General features: G+C 50.7%; 2 protein-coding genes across 14 annotated transcripts in view; one reads left to right on the top strand and one right to left on the bottom strand.

Moving 5' to 3' along the window:
- AATF (apoptosis antagonizing transcription factor) overlaps nucleotides 1-3,270 on the top strand; it is a 60,077-nt gene extending 56,807 nt beyond the window's left edge. For 3 of the 6 annotated variants that reach the window (XR_012631702.1, XR_012631704.1, XR_012631705.1), the window contains 2 exons: nucleotides 11-288; nucleotides 2,912-3,067. The gene's annotated coding sequence lies outside the window, so the exon portion shown is untranslated. Of the gene's footprint in view, nucleotides 1-10; nucleotides 289-2,911; nucleotides 3,068-3,137 lie in introns of those variants that run through there. The other 3 variants (XR_012631703.1, XR_012631706.1, XR_012631707.1) reach the window with 3 other exon arrangements.
- Nucleotides 3,205-19,255, bottom strand: part of ACACA (acetyl-CoA carboxylase alpha) — a 132,714-nt gene continuing 116,663 nt past the window's right edge. For all 8 annotated transcript variants that reach the window (XM_074890471.1, XM_074890468.1, XM_074890466.1 and 5 more), the window contains 4 exons: nucleotides 10,012-10,166; nucleotides 9,384-9,554; nucleotides 6,837-6,973; nucleotides 3,205-5,580 (listed from right to left, as the gene is read on the bottom strand). In XM_074890471.1, the coding sequence (XP_074746572.1) occupies nucleotides 5,454-5,580; nucleotides 6,837-6,973; nucleotides 9,384-9,554; nucleotides 10,012-10,166 (590 nt within the window). In that variant the 3' untranslated portion in view covers nucleotides 3,205-5,453. The remainder of the gene's footprint in view (nucleotides 5,581-6,836; nucleotides 6,974-9,383; nucleotides 9,555-10,011; nucleotides 10,167-19,255) is intronic.

A 19,255-nucleotide genomic window follows, 5' to 3' on the forward strand; every position in this document is an offset into this window, starting at 1 on the left:
TTTTTTAAAGCAGGGAAGAAAAAGTGTGGTAATGTGATTAAACCCAGTTCCTCCAACCAGAGTACCACCTGGATTTTTGCCTGTTCTTCAGGCAGCCGCGGGCCCGGCTGTGCCAGGAGGAGCTGCCAGCCCCACGCTGCCGTCGGAGCTTTTCTTTCCCCCGTTCCTCGACGGTGCTGGGCCTTGGCCCTCGGTCAGTGCAGGGAGAAGCGGCCGCGGAGGGCAGGCTCCCCACCCTCTGGAAGAACGTAGCGTTTTTCCTGCCTTTAGAAAATAAGAAGTGCCAAGGTGAGTACTGACTGTGTGTGGAAGACACACGTATCATGGGTGAATACATCTTCTGGCTGGCTTGCAGAGAGGCAGTAGCTGCAGCTCTCCGGGAAGGGCATTGATTTCCCCGGCCCCCTCCACTCGCAGGGCAAAATTTGCCAGGTGGAAACGCTAAATGTTGCCGTTGGCTGTGGGGGTACACAGCGGGGCTCGGGTGGAACTGTCCTCCATGCAAGTCCTGGTGACGTCCCGTCCCTTCCATCCGTCCATCCCCACCATCGATTCGGGCTCCCCAGCGCGACGCCGAGCGGCAAGGCCTGTGTCCCCACCCCTCAGACTGTACCCACGGCCTTGCTGAGCAGCAGCAGAGCCCTGGGCTCTTCCAACACCGTTAAAATCTCATGGTTTAATAACCACCCTTCCGAAAGGCAGCGAGGGCAGTAAATCAGCTGCTTCCAAAGTTTATGTTGGTGGAATGGTGTCCTGCTGCTGGCGCCGTCGGCGCGGGCGTTGAGGCTGTTTGACGGGGAGCACCGTGTGCCCGCTCGAGTCCGCTGTCGCCTCAGGGTCGAGGCTCCGGGCGCTGCCACCCCTTTCCAGTTTGACTTCTGTGTCCTTTAAAGTTGTAGCACCAGGGCACTTGATTTTTATTTTTTTTTTCTTATTTTGAGCGTGCGAGCTGGATGTAATGTTAAAAGGGTAATATGAAACACTTTAAATGTGATAACTTCTCGGTCATATTGTTTGAAGAGATAAGAGTCAAAGCCCTCCTAAGCATGCTTTTGAATTTACTTATCAGTGTTTAAGCAGGCTTTTCTCCCCGCCGTCCCCCCCCCACCTGGGTGCTGTGATACACGGGGAGAACCTGGGCCAGCAGTGCCAGCTTAGGAGGCCCCGTTTCATCTGCTGACCTTGCCAGTAAGGGCAGCGCTTTGTGCCTGGCGTGGAAAACGGTCCCTGGCCTGGATCCGACTGTGCTGCGGGAGAAAGCACAGCCTGTGTAATCCCCGAGTAACAACTCGCCAGAGCCAGCGCCCGCAGAGGCTCTGCCGCGACGCTGCGGTGGGGGGCCCCTCGCAGACCCCAGCACGCCCCAAGGATGGTGCCTTGGCCAGGGAGGGGGGCAGGAGGCTAGACTGTGCATCACGCACCAGTATGCCCAGTCTGGGTGAACTGGGGCAGGCGCTGCTCCCCCAGTTCCTGCCCTGACCCTGCAGGGAGCAGCAGCCGCCCTGGCAGGGTCCTGTCCTGCGGGGCGGGGGCAGAACCTTGGAGTGCTCTTTAATAAGGGCACAGATAACCAGGATGATTTCCACTAAGTTTTCTTAATGCTGCCAATTAACACCAAGTGAGATATTTTCTCCCCCCAATAGAATATTAATTCTTTATTAATTCATGATACAGCTGCTAATTAGTACCTACACAAATGGGCATTATACCTTTGCAAAACATTGCACAGCAACTAGAAGGTGTATTGGGGAATTATGTGTGTGAGGGGGGGGGTTGTATTAATCCTCTCCCCCCCCCCCCCCCCCAACCCCACAATAGCAAAGAATTTCAACTTTCAGACAAACAACTTCATTTACAAGTGTGTCTCTAATTAGCTGCAGAATTAGTAAAGCAGAGTTTTCCCCCCATAGATCGGCCAAACCCCTGAGGGAGGCTGTGGAATAGAGAGAATCGCATTTCCAATTATTTTGTTGAATTGCTAATTTAGTTATTGTGCCTGGCGTAATTGTGATGGGTATTGGGTGTGCAATTCAATTTGTTTTAAATATTTGTGGGAAGGCTGATCAGTAATGGAGCTGACCTATTTCATGGCCCAAATTGAGAGAAGAGACTAAAACAAAAAACAGCTACAAAGCCACAGTTTGTCTCAGTTTTTATTTTGATGTCTCTCATCCCTCTTAAGACTGTTGATGCAACAAAAGGTTTACATTAAAAGATGATGGCACTTTGATCTTGGGCTTTTGAGAGCTTACAGCTTTGGTACTTCTTTTCTTGGCATTTTAATATGTAGATATTTTAGGCTAAAGAGTTTTAAATGCGTTTCTGGAGTTCAGTAGGGTCCGTCCCCTCACCCACCCACCCCCAGTCATATTGTTTGTTAAGGTGATTTATGTTTTTAACCATCAGGATTCTGGTTTGAGAAATGGGTGAAAAATAACTGCTGGAGTTGTGTTTGCTCACGTGGTCCAGTTTAACATCACCCTAATACTCACCTTTAGAACAGGGAACTTCTGGAAGGCGTTTGTGTCACTGAGCTCCAGGGCTGGTGGGGGCCACCCTTCAGTCCTGGGGGGTCATTCCAGCGGCCCCCACTGCCCAGTCCCTGCCCACGTAACAGCGCCGGGGAGAGGGGCCGGGAAGTTCTCCCGCCACCCTCTGAAGCCCTCGCTGGGGCGGGGGTTTCCTTTCCATTTGGTTTGGTCACTGTACAATTAAAGATGACAATAAATCCGCCAGCGGCAGCTGGGAGTTGTGCTGGGGCGGCGGGCAGAGACCAGAGCCCGCACTGGGACGAGGAGCTGCTCCCTCTGCCCTGGTGCCGCGGGTCCAGCCCAGCTCCTCGCGCTGCTGAGGGTGCGCAGGGCACACGGCGGAGCTCGGGGGAAGGTAAATTCTGGTGCCTGATTCGTAGGAGGACGCTCTTCTCCGGCTGGCCGAGTGTCGGGACAGGCTGTGCCCCATGGGGTCATGTCTCAGGTGGTTTATTTCAAACATTCTGACATGAACAAGAGCTGCAACGGGGGCCCGGCAAGAGGTGGCGCACGGCCGAGACCGCGAGGTACTTCAGCTCCATCCTCGCGGCATCAGCAGCTGCCAGCCCTCGTTCGGGAGGTAAAACTCCTTGTTCTTGCCTTCAGGAAAAGCAGAGCTCCCCGAGGGGTGCTCAGGATGAGGGTGACAGATTTCCACTCCCGGCAACAGAGATGTAATTCATTCTTTTTATTAAAAGAAATTGAGGTAAGTGAAATACTTCAGCACCAGCGAGAACCGTATGTACCGAGGGTGGGTTCCCCGCCGCCCCCGCCCCGCTGGGTAACCGCCCCCCGCACCTGCGGCCACGGCCAGGGGACAACGGCCGGGCCCTCCACCAGGCTCACGGGGCTAGTGCCGGACTTTGACCTCAGACCAGCTCTCATGTGACCTAACGGCTCTTTTTTTGGAGCTGCTTTACCCCCAGATGAAGTGGAGCCTGGCCCAGCGCCTGGAACACTGACACAGTGACAGCTCCCACCCCAGCAGTGGGTCCCCAAACACCCGCAGATTCCCTGGCTAAGGGACAATTTGTGACACCAGCACACAGGAAATCCTGGTGACAGGAGCCCAACGAGTCGCCCACACCGCAACGCCCCGCGTGGTGCTGCCGGGCCGAGCCATCCTCTGTCCTGCTGCAGCCCATGTTGGCATAAGTTAAAGCGTCTTTGGGGGTTGTTCAGGGGGCTCAAGAGGCAAAAACAATGTCTTTTAAGTCAAATTAGGGTTCTTAACTATTAAGAAAAAGCTAGTCCTTCAGGTGCCACGGCTCCGCGGGGCAGGGGCAGGGCTGCGCCTCCCCCCCGGGAGGAGCAGTGAGCCCCGATGCTGCACCCCGGGGTGTTCCAGGAGCTCTGGCACCACGCGCAGAGAAGGGTGTGAGGCACTGGCAGCATCGTTCATTCATTCTCTCGTAAAAACATCCCTTCCCCTCCCTGCTGCATTACAAGAGGAATTGTGAAATCTGAAATACTTTAAGACAATTATTGGTGTGAGCCCTCCAGCTCTGCTTAGACCAACTTCCGTAACAGTACCTGTGTACTGGGGCTTGACCGTGCTTCCCTCCAGCTTCTCTGATCTTTTAGTACCGTCAGGAGGCCCATGAAAATAAAAAAAGCTTAGAAATAAGCCAGAGACTGGGCCGGGGTCAGCTGGCGGTGACAGCTCCGGCCTGGCTCAGAGCTGGCGCCGCTCCCACCTGCCATGGAGAGGGTTAGTCCCGACCGGCTGCGAAAAGGGACCATTAGAACGAGATCACCCAAAATAACTTTTCTTGTATTTCCGTCTTCCCAGGTGAAGAACTGGTGCCTTCCCCAGCCAAGCGGAGGCAGCTCCACTTGAGCCAGCGCCGGGTGACAGAGAAGAGCTTTGCGGGGAGGCGTTAGGCAAGTTCCTGTCGCAGTTCTAATCCCGCTGGTGTATCTGACTCTGTCCTTTCCCTGCCCGTACCCTGCCAGGCTGCGGCTGCTTTCTGCTCCAGTCACCTGCTCACGGGAAGTTTATGCCACAGTGGGGCTGCCCATGTCTGTCATCCCTCCAAATAAAGTAGGGAAGGAGGAGCAGAAATGGCCGAGCAGCCACGGTTTGGTCTCCTCTTTCACCTCCTCCTAGAAGGGCCTCTCGCACGCTTTACTGACCTGCTCTAAAGGAACTGGGCACCAAGTCAAAGCGAGCGGGATTCAGCCTCCAAAATCCCGCCCCGCCACCTCCACAGTCCTGGGACACCGGGGAGCCTCCCCCACCGCCCGCGTGGGGCCAGCCCTGGCCACACCAGCATAAATCCTGGGGTCTTTTTCCTCTACTACAAAGTAACAAGAGAGGTTTGAAATACAGAGCCAAGCCACGGTGGGCTCCCCTCACCCACCGGCCGCCAGGCAGGAGGATCTTGGGCTCCCACCTGCTCCTGGGAGGCAGCGCCCGTCCTCGGCGACGCTCTCACAGGGGGTAAGGTTGGCACTTGTCAGCACAAAGCTGCTGCGAGCGGGCAGGGAGCGAGGAGAGAAGCAGGCGGGGGCGCAGGGGTGGAATTTAAACGAGCCCCTGCTTTGCTACGCCGAGACCTCACGGTACCGGAGCACCCTTCATTGCCTGGCTGTAGCGCTTTCGAGCAGCGCACCGATGCGTTGGTCCAGTCACGCTTTGTTAAATAAATAAGGTACAGTTAGACAGCTGTAACTCAATTCCGCAGGCGCTTGTGTTTATACATTTTCCTCGTGTCTCTGGCCAAAGAGCACACTTCCTCTGGTCAGTCTGATTTGAAAAAATAAAAATGTCACTCTTCCAGCGTTTCCCTGAGCCTCCCCGTCTCGGTACAGTGGTCACAGTCGAGCAGACAAAGGGCAATTCTGAGCTTTTTTTTTTTTTCTTTTTTTTTTCACCCCTCCACTGTACCGGGCAGGGGGGAATGTGGGAGATCGATGCTCTTATGTTGAAGAAGGCGAGTCCATTGTGGAGAGGATCCGCACAATCTCGGCTCGCTGGGTGGGTGATATATGCTGGGTCATGTGCACTATGGAATCCATGGCAACCTCGGGATTGGCCTGGACCAGGCTGGAAAGAGGCGAGAGGTAAGAGACAGCAGCCCCGGAGCGTGTCCGACGGCTCCCGCCGGGCCCGGGGAGGGGAGAACTGAGCTGCGGGGGCTGCGGGAGAGGCTGGACGAGGCACCGGCGTGAGCCAACAGCGACCGGCACAGGAGCTGCCCTCGCTCCAAGGCCCCTCGCGCCACTTGATCTGCGGGTGGCAGATCTGTCCCCACGCGCACAGAGGCTGAAATCCTGAGAGGCCAGGCCCAGGGTGGACACGGGGAGCCCAGGAGCTCGCCCTGCTCCCCCCAGCAGCACCCACACCTCCCCGTCCCCCAGATGGAGAAACTGGTGGAAATGACGGAGAAGACGCCCTACGGATCAGACATGGGGTGTGGAAACCACAGGAGCTTCGCTCCACAGTTGGGTGCCCTCCCTTAGCTCTGCTGCCTCGGAGGCAAAGCTGCTTTAAGAGACCTCCAGTTTAGGACCTAAAAATTATCAAAATTAGATCTTTTCAAGTCCAGCGAAGCATTTGGCTCACGAGGCTTAACTGGCTCTGCTGGATGAATGTCTGTGCAAATGCGCACAGTGACTCTTACAAGCAGGAGGAACAGATACTCCGCCAACGTTTATTTAGTATTTGGGGGTTTATTTGGTGTAGTTCAAGACGGCAGTCGCAGGAACTGGGCCTTCTATGACATTGAGCACAGAAGAAACGAGGTAACTTGCCTGGGAAGTCTGGGGCTACAAAAATTCAAGGGCAGGAAGCCGTAAGGACATTCTGTCCACGCGTGGCCAACACGCCGCTTCGACAGCAGTAGCACAGCTCAGAGAGTTTGTTTTCTCTCCTTGCTTCACGCAGCATGCGGCCCTCTAAAATAATTTTCCATTTGTCTCAAATGGAGACAAGACCCATTAGGAGTGAAATTCCCATGCCCTGGCTCCTCACGGCTCCCGGTTCAGTGAGGAGCAGCATGGCCAGGGAACTCAGCCACTGCTGGGTTAGAGCCCGGCTCTGCCGGTCTGTGATTCTGCTCGAGGCACCTGCACGTGCTGGGGAGCGGGAGGGGCGGACGCTGCACAAATCCCTGTTCCACACCAGCCCCTCTATTTGCATTTCCAAAGGAAATTGCATTTCCACATACTCCTTCTGTGTTTGCCACACAAAAAGGCCAATGAATCCACTCTCCTCCGCTGGGGAAGTGCATGAGGCCGAGATCAGAGCCTGAGCTTTTAAAAATCCCCGTTCCGCAGGGGCAGCGCACGCGGTTGGCTCACCTCCGTATCTGTTTGAGGATGTAGTCCCTCGAGATGTATTTGATGTTTTCATCCACAACCGAGCGAACGCCTTCTTCCTCCGTCAGCTGTTTTTCCAGCCACTCCACCAGGTCCTTGTTGCTGTCCCACAAGTACGCCTGCGAACAAACCGCACGTGTCACCGGGCAGCCGCCGCTGCCTGCGCCCTCCCCAAAATTGAACTTGCAATTATTGGCAGCCACAGGTTCAAACATTTGGCTGGCAGCCCTCTGTGGTTTTCCCGGTGCGTGGAGTTTCTATAAACGCAACGAACAGTTAGCAAAAAAGTCAAAAGGTGATACTATTTCATTATTTCTTTTGCCTCTCCTTCCATAAATGGGACCAAAGGGAATCGCTGTCGGTGGCTGCCACTGAACTACCTGCATCAGCCCCATAAGCTCTCTGGGCTAAAACCCCGTTTCCCTCTGAGATCAGATGCCCAAGTTTGGGTGAAACACGACTGAGGCCGAGGTGAGGGTGGGGGGTGGTGAGAGATGCAGCTGATCTGGGGCTTTTCCCAGCGCTCGGCTGCCAGGGGACCAGGAGTCACCTAAAGACTGACCCGGTGTTGGTGTCCCCCAGCAACCCCCTCCCTGAGCCCGCCCCGCAGGTGTGCGCTCTGCGGAGGAGGCCGGGGTGGCCACATCCCCGAAAAGCCTCAGCAATAAACCCCTTTTTTCCTTTTGCAAGATCATTTCACCTGATATTTGCTAGGTAGTTGACTACATAATAATTCAGGAGTGTGTTAGACGCCTAATAGCCTTCTTGCTCCTCTCTTCTCCTCTCATTTTCTTTACAAATCATTTAAGAATCGTTTTGTTAATGGTTTCCGGAAAAGCAAGTACCGCCATTAGCACTCATTCATATTTATGTCATTTTATTTGGGTAATTAAACACAAAGCTCGTCATTTAAAGGTGCACTATCCTTCTCTGTTATCACTAACGAAGTCAAAGTCAGAATGACAATGAGCTCAGTGCAGTACTGCGCGGCACCCTCCCGGCACGTGGGGACACCCGGGAGCCTCCAACACCCCTGACCCTCCCGGATCCCGTGGCCTGGCCGGGAGCAGGGAGAGTTCAGGGGCTGCTCAGGGAGTGGGAGGCAGAAGCACCCAAGGGGTGTTTGCACCCAAAGGTGAAGCCTCGCTGGGGAGGGGCCCCGTGTTTGCCGAGGCCCGGGAGCCCCGTGGAGCAGCAGAACATCTCCCCTCTCCTCTCTGCCAGCGGAGAGGAGCGCAAAGGCAGCACTCGGGCCGATGAGCCCCTGCACTGCTCACTCTTCATTTATATATTTAATTATCAGTTTCCAAAGGCCAGAAATCCTCTCCCTCTTCCCGGGGGCGCTCACAGGAAGCGCTCCTTCCCCCAGGGGAGAGCCAGCACTGCTCTGAGGAAGCCCCTTCCAGCCCCCAGCGTTGGTCCTGCCTGACACACTTCAATAAGAAATCAGGATTATTTTTTTTCCTAACATTATGTATATGATTGTCTTAAATCAGTGATGTCATTTCAACCTCAAGATTTTGCTTATTTCATTGGTTTTTCTTCTTATTATTTTAAACTCGTTAGGTTTTGCTCCTTGCTTCTGCCCCTAGACATGACAGAAATGCTCCCTGCATACAAAGTAGGGCACTTAGGAAGATTTCAGGGAAAGGAAAAAATAAAAAAGCCAAGAAGCTGCCTTACGGTTGCAGACCTGCGTAAAGCTAGATTTACCCGAGAATCCCAAAGCTTTTAGTTTAGGAGAATATTTAATACTCTTATTAATCATTTTTAATCCGTTTGCTTTTAATTAAGAAACAGCATGATGCTTTCCTATCAACATATGCCAGGGAGCAGATTAATTGTGGCTTAAGATAACTCTCCTTGATTGGTGTAATGTATTAGCTAACGAGATGCCCGCTTTTAAAGACGTTCAGCCACTACCTTGGAAAGCCTGCTGCCCTCCAGAGAACACTTCCCCCCTGTTTCTGGAACCCCTGAGTGTTTGTGACTTTAAATATAGAATAAAATAGACTAAAGTAAAATAAAATAAAACAGAAAAATAAAACAGAAAAATAAAATTTTAAAAAATAGAATAAAATTTTTAAAAATAAAATTAAAAAATAGAAAAATAAAATAAAATAAAAAAAAAAATAAAATAAGTAAGAACTCAGATTGGAGGACTGTGACAAACACCACCTAAGAGCAGCTCCAGAGGTTGCTCTTCAGAGGTTGCCACCTTCCCAGTTTGAGCGCAGGCCCAGGAATCCCCCAGAGCGCTCTCGTGTGGGGCGTGCGGGCGGTGCCAAGGTGACCCCCGGCCCTGGCAGTCAGAGCTCCCTGCTGATCCCTGTCCCTGTCCCAGCCCTGTGTGACCCAGGGACATGGGACGCTTGGAGGAAGAACAGCAGGGGCCATTCTCTTTCATAACCTAAAAATGTTTGTGGACATTACAATTTAAAACCAGAGATCAAACTCCACCTGAGAGAACTTCACTGAACGTAAGCCCAGAAAAGACTATTGCCCTGGTGAAACTGCTTTTCCATTTACCTTCACTGTCCCTTCGACTTCCACAAACCAGCGTCTCAGCATAGCCTGGATCTGCCCATCCGTCAGCTCAGGATTGGCATCATGGATCTTCTTTTTTACCACATCTTCTAGAAGAAGACGTCTTAATCTCCAGTAGAAGAAGGTACGGGAAGTTTTCCAGTCTAGAATGTCCTGCCCAAGACACAAGTGGAGAAGGAGAAATGAGTGAGGGACAACATTTATGTGGAAAAATATGTACGCCTTGCTCCAGACAGCAAAACCAGGCTTGCAGCCATTGTACAGTTGGTTCTACCACTTGCACAAGAGAAATACAAAGACTCCCACATCTGAGCTTTGCAGACTTAACGGGTTGTTGGGCGTTGGAATGGGCTGCCCGGGGCAGGGGGGGAGTCCCCATCCCTGGAGGGGTTGAAGAGTCGGGTTGACCCAGCGCTGAGGGATCTGGTGGAGTTAAGAACGGTCAGTGTGAGGTTCATGGTTGGACTGGAGGAGCTTCAAGGTCTTTTCCAACCTGGATGATTCTGTGATTCTGTTTATTTGCAGGCCTGCAGGCCGCTGGCAGCAGCAGCTTGTCCCACTGGAGACTGCCAGTGTCAAACCCTCCAAGGATGGCCCCGGGGATACTCACAGTTATGACACCCTTCTCCTGCATCCGGCCCGGCGTGTCATGCAAGTCAGCAAACTGCATGGCTACCTGGTGGTAAATGGGACTCAGGAATTCCTCCCGCTCCTTGAGCTTGGTCTCCAGCTCTTTTCGGTCAGCAGGGCTCAGCTCGGGGGTACCTGCAACCGGGCACGGCCACATGTCAGAGACAGGAAAGCAGAGGGGGGTACAAAGGAGGGAAGGCGAGCAGCTCTGCACAGCCCAGGGGGAGAGGGGAGGCTGCTTCTGTTCCTGCATACAGACTGCGTTTGGCCAGGACAAACACCAGACCGTCAGCTCCCCGCAATGCCAAGCAGAGTCTCGAGTCAAACGTCGAGTGTTCCAGACCAGATTTCCAGCCACTGATATTCAGGCAAGAGCTTCGAAGGAGCTTTCACCATGGAAACTCTATTCCATTTAAATGCCAATGAGCTGAGCCATCAATTAAGTGACATTTACTGGACTTACTCCTAAAAAAGAATAATGTCCCAACACGCAGTTCATTTAGCAAGAAACATGGACAGTGTAAAACCACCTACACAATTTCAAGTTTTCCTGCAGGCTGGTTCCTGCCAGTAGCTGTTGGAGTCGCTGCCTCATTAAGGAAAACACAAGTTACACCAGAGATGCCAAAACTGCTCACGTTCAGTTTACAAGTGACCGGCACACACTCGTCGCGGTCACGGACTGACATGGTGGACAAGAATAAAACTGTCTCAAGATGCTAATGTCCTGTGGAGTTCTTAATTTTTCGTTTATTTTAAAACATTCAGCTCTGATAAAATTAACTTTGGTGAAAACAAAACCAGGCATTAAACAGTTTCTCATTAATTTCAGAACTGCCTGACCCAGAGTAACGCACCGTGCTGGTTGCAGCTCCGGTCACTTCCCGCAGCAGACCCAGGTGCTCCTTCCCACAGCTGCCCCTTTGCCAAACCAAGAGTGTAAACCCCCTCTTCCCCCTGGAACAGCCCACAGGGAGCATAACCAGAGTGCAACTCTCTGCTGAACCTGCCGTCATTTACACCAGGTCAAAGTTGGCCCAGAAGTTGATGCTTCTCCTACGCTGCCTCACCAACACACGGGCCAGAGGTCCTTGTGCAGAGGCAGAGTATTTAGAGCCAATCTTAGTTCAATTTAAGCAAAGATTGCAATCTGAGCCAAATTATATGGTACTGGATACTCTGCTGAATTGTGCCATTTTTTAACCTCTCACCCACACCAGCAGCTCTGGTTGCAAGTTCATGGCCTCAGAGGCAGCTGCCTCCCATCCCGCCTCCCCTTTTAAAGCCAAGGCCACTGGCAATCCGAAGCCGGGTCATGGATGAGTCTTGCTCCAAGCACTGGTGGGTTGTAACATTCAACTGTCCTTGGGCACCTTCCATTCAAATGTTAATCCAACCGCCCTGTGCCCCGGCCCCGCAAGCCTGACTGCGCCTTCAGCGTGCAGAGAAAACAAAGAGGTGTCCTACCCAGGAGCACGAGAAATCAACGGGAGAACCCGGCACAAAAGCTGGCGGAGGACAACGCTCCCTGCCCTTGTTATCTTATGGCCTCAGTACCACGACTGCATTTTGTGAGTGTGTGAACGCCACCCAGCTTTTGTTGGTTTTAATTTTTCTCCTTTGTGAAGGAACGTCAATGGGATTAAACACAACATCAACATCTATTGTGCAACTGAGAGCTGAGTCCCGGGGTCCTCACCAGCTCCACAGACACCGTCCAGCCTGACAGCAGCAGGCTCTGGAATGGCAGCAGGCAGCCCCAGCAAGCCGAGTCACTCCCAACACCTCCAGATCAAATTACCAGGCAGAAGCTTTACAAAAATGGTTGGACTGGATGATCTTCAAGGTCTCTTCCAACCTAGACGATTCTGTGATTCTGTGAAAAGCCCCAACAACAGGGAACACTTTCACACAGGGCAAAAATCAAACGGTGGAACTCATTGTCACCTGGGTGCCAGAAGTACAAACAGGCTCCCAGAAAGGGATCAGACAAATTCATGCAAGGAAAGTCCATCCTAGGCTTCTAAGCCTGAAAATCAGATCTTAATCTGTTCGCAGGAAGCCTCTAAACCACAGGCCTGGCGGAAGCTGAGACAGTGTCCCAGGGAAAGCGTCACACTGCCTCGGAATGACGCTCCTGCTCTCCCCGTGCGTGTCTGTGGCTGACCCCCCCAGACACGGCCAGCCGGGGTCACCCAGCACCGCCCTGTTCCCGTCTGCCTACATTTTTACACTTACACACACACACAGACACACGATGGTTCCTTCTAGGGAAGGCCTGTTTTTATGTGCCTACCAATATAAATGTTACCTAACCTTTCAAATGCTAGTAAGGTGGTTTTAATTAAGAGAAGCTACTCTTGTAACCTTCAGAATAAAAATTTATATATATTTATCCATGTTAAATTCACAGGCTCCTACAACTCCCCATTTTAAATGGCAATCCATGCACTTAAGCCAGTAACGCTCATGTATTCTGGCCTATCTGCCGCACTCACGGTGTACAGTCAAACCAGCCAGGCCCAGTAATGATTTAGGTGAGATTAACAAATATGTCAATGTCTATTTTCTGCTTAATTTAAAAGCAGCGTCTATAAAGATTTTTGACTTCTGAACCCTGTTCTCCTGGAAGAAAGAAGGTAACAATGAGGAGGGGGGATAAAGAGTGATTATCCCATCATCGATCGTTTGTCAGGAGCATTTCTTATTCACTGGACTATTGTAAAAAGCTAAGCTCTCGATCAATCCTGTAAGCCCCCTGTACAATTAAATATCTTGGAATGGTTTTCTTTCTTTCCTAGTCAGATCTTGAGGCCTCAGGGTTTTTCGGAAAGCTGGGGCTTTATTTATTTATTTCTCGGAAAAAGAAGTCTCCTTCCACAAATCTTATACTGGCAAGGAGAGGTGAGTTAAAATACGGGATTCCTTTGCTCTAAAGGTACTTGACAGTTAATGAAACTGTTAAAGTTTAAATCATAGGAACATTATAGACCTCTAGGTATGGATCGGCTACTAATCAATAGAGCAACAAAAGAGCAGCACTCTGAAACGGCCACATTACAATGCAAACACAAAGTGTAGCGGGTTTTGGCATGCAGGTGGGGCACGAAGGGAAGACAAGACGACAATTTAAAGGAAGAAAGAACATGCCTGACCTTCCTAACTTGGCAGGCAGCACAGGACACTTTGTAAGGCAGCACTCTAAGCACCATAAAATGTCACATTTATCTTGGATTGCAGTTTGCTCTGCAGTCTCCAAGTACGCTTGTATCTATATATAGTGCTGGTATGATCACAGCCATTGGCGTGATCGGAAGAGGCTAGGTAAATGTCTTAATTCTGCTCTCAGCACCTTTAAAGCCTACCCACAGTGGTAATAGCACCAAGACCTCTTTGTTTTACAATGTCTTTTCTTTTTTCCTTCTTTTTTATTTTTTTGATCGGTAGCAAAACTGCCTTAAACAAGCTGAAAAAAATGTGCTGGGGAAGCAACAACATCAGGGTACCAAAGAGACTGGAGGGTCTTTTCTGAGGTCAAAAGAGCATCGGCCAGGGTCTTGCCAAAACCCTCTGCACAAACATACCCAGTTGAACCAACAAAACCAAGTTTAAAACCACAGATAACAAGTATTTAACCTAAAATGTTGCCAAATGCTTCCTGGAGGAAGCAGGCAGCTCACACCAGCCTGTCTCCCCCACCAACACCCCCACCAGCCCATCTTTGCCATCTCTCTGTGGGGTGACACCAGCCTCCCCATCCCTCTGCTACAGCCTGGCTTTTGGGGTTACAAACCCTTTTCTTCTGTGTCCTACAGCCTGTAACAGGCCCCCAAACCTCGGGTAGGGGCTCTCAGTAGCTGGGTGGCACAGAACAAGAAACGCCAAGTATTGCGGTTGCCAAAACAAGGCCTTTAACCCCCCTGCAGAGAAGCACTTCCCGGCCCTGCAGCAGGGACACACACAGATGCTTTACAGCCCGCGACCGTGGAGGAAGGCTTCAGAGGAGCTGCCCTCCCCGCGCAGACAAATGGAAAAGCCGCCGCCATAAATCCACGCAGAGACCTCTCCTGTAAAACACTCTGATACTGAATATCAATTTATACTCCTCTCCAAAAGTTAAGGGAAAGCATCACAGCAGGGAAAGCAACATCTAAACTATTTTGATTTGTGTCCCATTAAACAAAAAATCTCCTCCGAAGTAAGCGGCGTCTCCGAGCATCCCCCCGACGCGAGCGCCGGGCAGAGGGAGCCGCCGAGAGCGCGGGGTCCTGCTGCGGTGGCAGGGCACGGGCTGACTTTAATAAAGTTCCTGCCAGACGGAAATGGCTCGGCAGGACCATGAATCATGGCTTCCCATAACATTTAGTAGCAAAGTGCTTTTTTTAAATATGACCAGTTTAACAGGTTAGACAAAATGACTTCAAGAAATGTTATTGTAGGTTCCTTCTGATTGCAGAAAGCCAGGCAGCTTCTGAATCAATTTGATGGTTTATGGTTTCTAAGCCGTTAAAATGTGGGATTTTCTCCCTCACCCTCGGCGCACAGCCTCAGCATGGCCAAGCATTTACTTATCCATTTTCCTCTTCCGCAAACAGGCGCTCAAATCCCGGGGTGAAGCCCAGCACCAAGGCCTCTGACCCAAGGGATGTGCGGAGACGGCCCTCGCGCTTAGCCCCGGGTTCTGCGCGTCGAGAGCCGGGCAGGGCGGACAGCTCCGGCCCCGGCGCCAGCCCGTCTCCCCCGGCCAGCGACCCAACGAGCCGCGGGTCCACGAGCTGCCACCACAGATGGGACCCTCCAGCCAGGCCTCAGCTGCCAACACCCACCTCTGACTCCAGCAAACTACCCCACACCTCCGATTTTCAAAGATGACTTTTACAAGATAAATAGAGCATTAATAACGATTATCTCAATGTTACAATTACTACAGGCAAATTTGGGGATTTTTTTTTTTCCCCTGAGTAACACCAGAAAAACCCCACATTAAGTTCAATTTATCTTGTCATCTGCCCGTGGCCATTCTTTTCAGCAAAGCAGTTAAATCCCACTGCAGCATGTGCTGGAATTGTCCTTAGGAAATGAACTCTGGAGAAGTACACCAGTTGCCCTGCATCCAGTGACATGATTAAATGTCGATTTTTAATCCTGGTTATGACTGTCCCACCTGATTTCCACACCTGCAACAACAATCCTCCTACCTGAATTTCACCTTCTCTTCCTCTGACTGTTAACAAAGCTCTTGCCAGACAAAAATTCAGCAAAGGCAGCAAGAACGCCAATGGCAACACATCTCCCACCCCAGCCGGAGGAAGCCGCTCCGGAGGGGAGAAGGAAGGTCACTCCGAGCCACTCACGTCCCTGGGGAGACAGGCGTTTTTGGATTGTCGCTTGTTTCTTTAAATGAGACTGCTTGTAATTGCTTCACTAAATATTCAGTAGGATTTATGTCATAAAGGTGCAATATGAAATAGCAGTGAAGGTCACACATGCTCATGACACTGGCTTGAAATATCCTTGTACAACTGCACCGGGGGCTGTTCCACCCTGGTCCTTTCCAGCTCTGTGTCCTAAAGCCTCGTGTTGGCATCAGAGCAAAGGGGCAAAGGCAGGTACATCATTCCAAAAAACTCCTGTTTTGGGGGAAAACATCTACAGCCCTTCTGGGAGGATATTCAAGATGCCAATTGTCATGAAGGAGCTGACAGAAAGCAGCACTTGCTCTTCTCCACTCATGATTGTGAATTAACAAGAATTTAAATGCAGCAGCACTTGCGCACAGGAGCCGTTACTGGAAATCAGCATCGCCTAAAAAGACAAAGTTACAACAGCACTGACTGCATTTGTCCAAGACTTCATGAGAGATGGAATCACAACAGCAGCATTTTTCTTAGTTGTTGCTCAAGAAAACAACCGGCATTTTGATTAATTACAACACTGAACAAACAAACCCCCTGCAGAAAAGAATTACTAGACTTTAGAGCTGCAATCTAACTTCCCAAGCGAAAGCTCAGAACGAGACAGGTCACAGGATGGAAGTTTTCGGCCACACAAGAAACAAGGGTGCGTCACGGCAGCACCCAGGTCACCAGCAAAGTCCTCCCGAGGTGGTACAGGCGGGGCTGAGAGGGACCTGCGGGCTCAAGTCTGGTACCGCACCCCAGAACGTTGATTTTCAGAGAGGAACTGCTACGCTGAAGCGGAGCTATGGGTTCAATGCTTGAGTGTTCACTCATTGTTTGGAAATTTAAGAAAAGTTTTGCACAGTCTTTAGCCAGATAAAATGCGAAGCAAATCAGAAGCCAGCAGCACAGCCTGACTGGCAGCATGACCTGTGGCAAGTGGAGGGCTGTCTACAGCCCTGGAGTTTGTGCAGGAAACAACCACTGCCTCCCGCTTCCCGAAGTGCTGCTGGACACGCGGAGCTGTGCGCTGCCTCCTGCACCTCGCACGCTGCACACGGGCAAACGCGTGCCAGCACGGGGGTGACTATTGCACAGGACCAGCTGAAGAGGATATTCACACTACTACAACATGTATCGGGTGACGAGCAGATGCTTCCCTTTTGCTAGGAGATAAACACCTGATAGGAGAAATACGAAAATCTAATACCCATTCTTGCTCTAACTGGAGCCATTCTGCCATTCCTTTCATTCATATTCCACCAAATTTTTGTGTACATTACACTGTGCATCTGACACATTACATGCCCAGAATCTGCATGACAAAGCTAATTTTTATTCCACTCCTATATGCTTTACTCTAACCATAATAAATAAATAAAAAATTGAGTCTCTGTATTTTTAACTATGGCCTGAGGCTTGTAGTCTGAACCCTTCCTACACTTCCAGACAATCACCATTCTTGCACACCTACTCAGTGTGGAATTGTGCTCTTGGGCAGGATAAGGGCTATCCCTTCCTTCCTTGCCCTTTGCTCCTCACTGTTTGCTGGTTTGTAACAGCACAACTCTGAGTGACATTTTAATAAAACGTGGGGCTAATAAACATTTCAGCAATAGTGCTGGAGAATTGATAATGAACAGATTTATGTCAAATTATTCAATATCTGCCAGCCTTCTCTGCTCTCACACTCCCCAATTGCAAGTCCAACCCCAGTGTCTCGAGATGCCTGGGATGAGACACCGTCGCCCTCTTTCCCCACCCCTCTGCAACAGGCACACGTTTGAGAGCATCTCCCTTCTCCCCGCTATTCAGCAGCTCCAGGGAGGGATGACAGCCATTCAGGGGTTAAAGAGAGGCAGTGAACCCCCAGCTAATGAGTAAGAATTCAGCAGGCAGTGTAAGATAAATGGAGCTTTCTCTGCTTCTGCTGGAGTCAGCATGAACTGCGGCCCTGCGGCTTGTTTGTGGCAAATGGAGTGCGCGAAATATCAAAGGGCAGTGATCCAGAAGAAGACCGACTTTGACAAATTTTAAATTGGCCAGAAAGAAAACCAGCAAAAAAAAAAAAAAATTATGCAATTCACTGTGTCCTGCAATCTTGGCTTTCCTGCTATGGTACGGAATTAGTGGCAAAACAACAGCAATGATCGCCTGATGTTGGGAGCAATTACGAGCCATCTAAGTGAGATGCTTATCAGTGACTGAAGCTTTTAGAGCTCTCTGTATGTACAGTTGTAAGTGACTTGCTCTTGTGTTGCAGTCATTTTAATTAAAGTGTATGGAGTTTGCTGGGAGTAATTACCCTGTAGAGGAAGAGGGGAAAAAAATCCCTGAACAGGCTCCTGCCTCCTCACATAGTGTGGCATTGGATTTTTGAGACCATATCCCCTCTTTCTGCCTGTATTTTCTTCCGGTGACGCTGGTGCAGGTCCCACCAGTGTGATTCAAGGGTGCTCTGCAGGCGTCCCGCACCTACCCCGGGTGACAGACCCTCTGGAGGGACCACCTGACAGCAAATTAGTGTGTTGCTCTTCCTCTTCCTCCACCACTTCAAGATCTTAAGACTCCAGCAGCCCTCTTTGTCCCCAGCCAGTGACCGCTCCTGGGAAAGGATTGATCCGGCAGCCGTGGCACAGAGGACACCGTTTCTTTGCAGAGAGAGTTGGTTGGGTTGTTCATCGGCAGGGAGATGGTGGAGAGAAGGTAAATACTCCTCAGAAGCAGCGCTCCCGCCATAGTGCCATTTATCTGCACGGACCCGCGCTGACTGCTCAGCATATTCCCTTCTCTAACCACACATCTGATTGCTCCTGCCCCTGGAGACTCGCGCCGCAGAAGCAAGCTCCTGCAGCGGCTGCCGAGGTGCAACCACCCGGGGGAGGTGCAGCTGCGGGCCCTGCCCACGGACTGGGCTGCAGCCTTTAAACTGTGAAGGGTCAAACACCTTACAAGAGCGTTTGTTGGGACCCTGTGCTGGGTCTCCACGAGCTGGTGTAGTCACACCATCCGTCTGCTCCTAAAGGGATGCTGTCAAGTCTAACATAGGTCAAAAGTGAGGTTTTGTGAAAAGAATCTCCTTGCTGCAATTGCAAACATTAAAACTGGTTTTGAATTCCAACAGACACAGGCAGACAGTAACACATCCATCCACACGGGCATCTGTGTCCGCTCTCTCACGCAGTAACACATAATGTACATGAGCAAGCTCTGAACTTGGGTAAAACTGCTGCCTCGTGCTGGTCTGCAAAACTCAAACACCTGCTAACCTGCTTCTCGCCCATAAAGCAATCGGCACAGTGAGAGAAAACAAAGAGAGTCTCAAAATACTATCATTAAAAAGAGAGAAAATGTCTTTGATGCTATCAAAGACATCAGTAAGAACCTGTTTTTCAGCAAGAAGTCTGATTCTTAACACTCCCTGCACCCTTTACAATTATTATTCTCTTCCCAAGGCATATCAGAACGGTTGTTTTGTACATAAATTGTTGCACTGCCATAAATTAAAAAAAGCCAAATAATAAAATGTAACTGCAGCAATAGCCACGATTTATCAGTCATTTGCAGAACACTTTTCCTCCTGAAGGATCCCAAAAGGCTTTATAAATTCAAACCATACCCACGTAGCATGCCTCTTCCACTACTGAAATGTAGTCAATTTTGGAGGTAAAAAGAGGCTCTGTAAGATTATATTCTTATAGTAAGAGCTAGTAAAGAACTATTTAAAGAGTCTATTCCCCTGAGAGAGTACATATCTGATATTAAGTGCATTTTGCTGAACACTCTGTATTTTGGGTTGTTGGGTGTCTCCCAGGCGCTGGGATC

Source organism: Strix uralensis, chromosome 20 (assembly GCF_047716275.1).
Source record: "Strix uralensis isolate ZFMK-TIS-50842 chromosome 20, bStrUra1, whole genome shotgun sequence".
NCBI lineage: Eukaryota > Metazoa > Chordata > Aves > Strigiformes > Strigidae > Strix > Strix uralensis.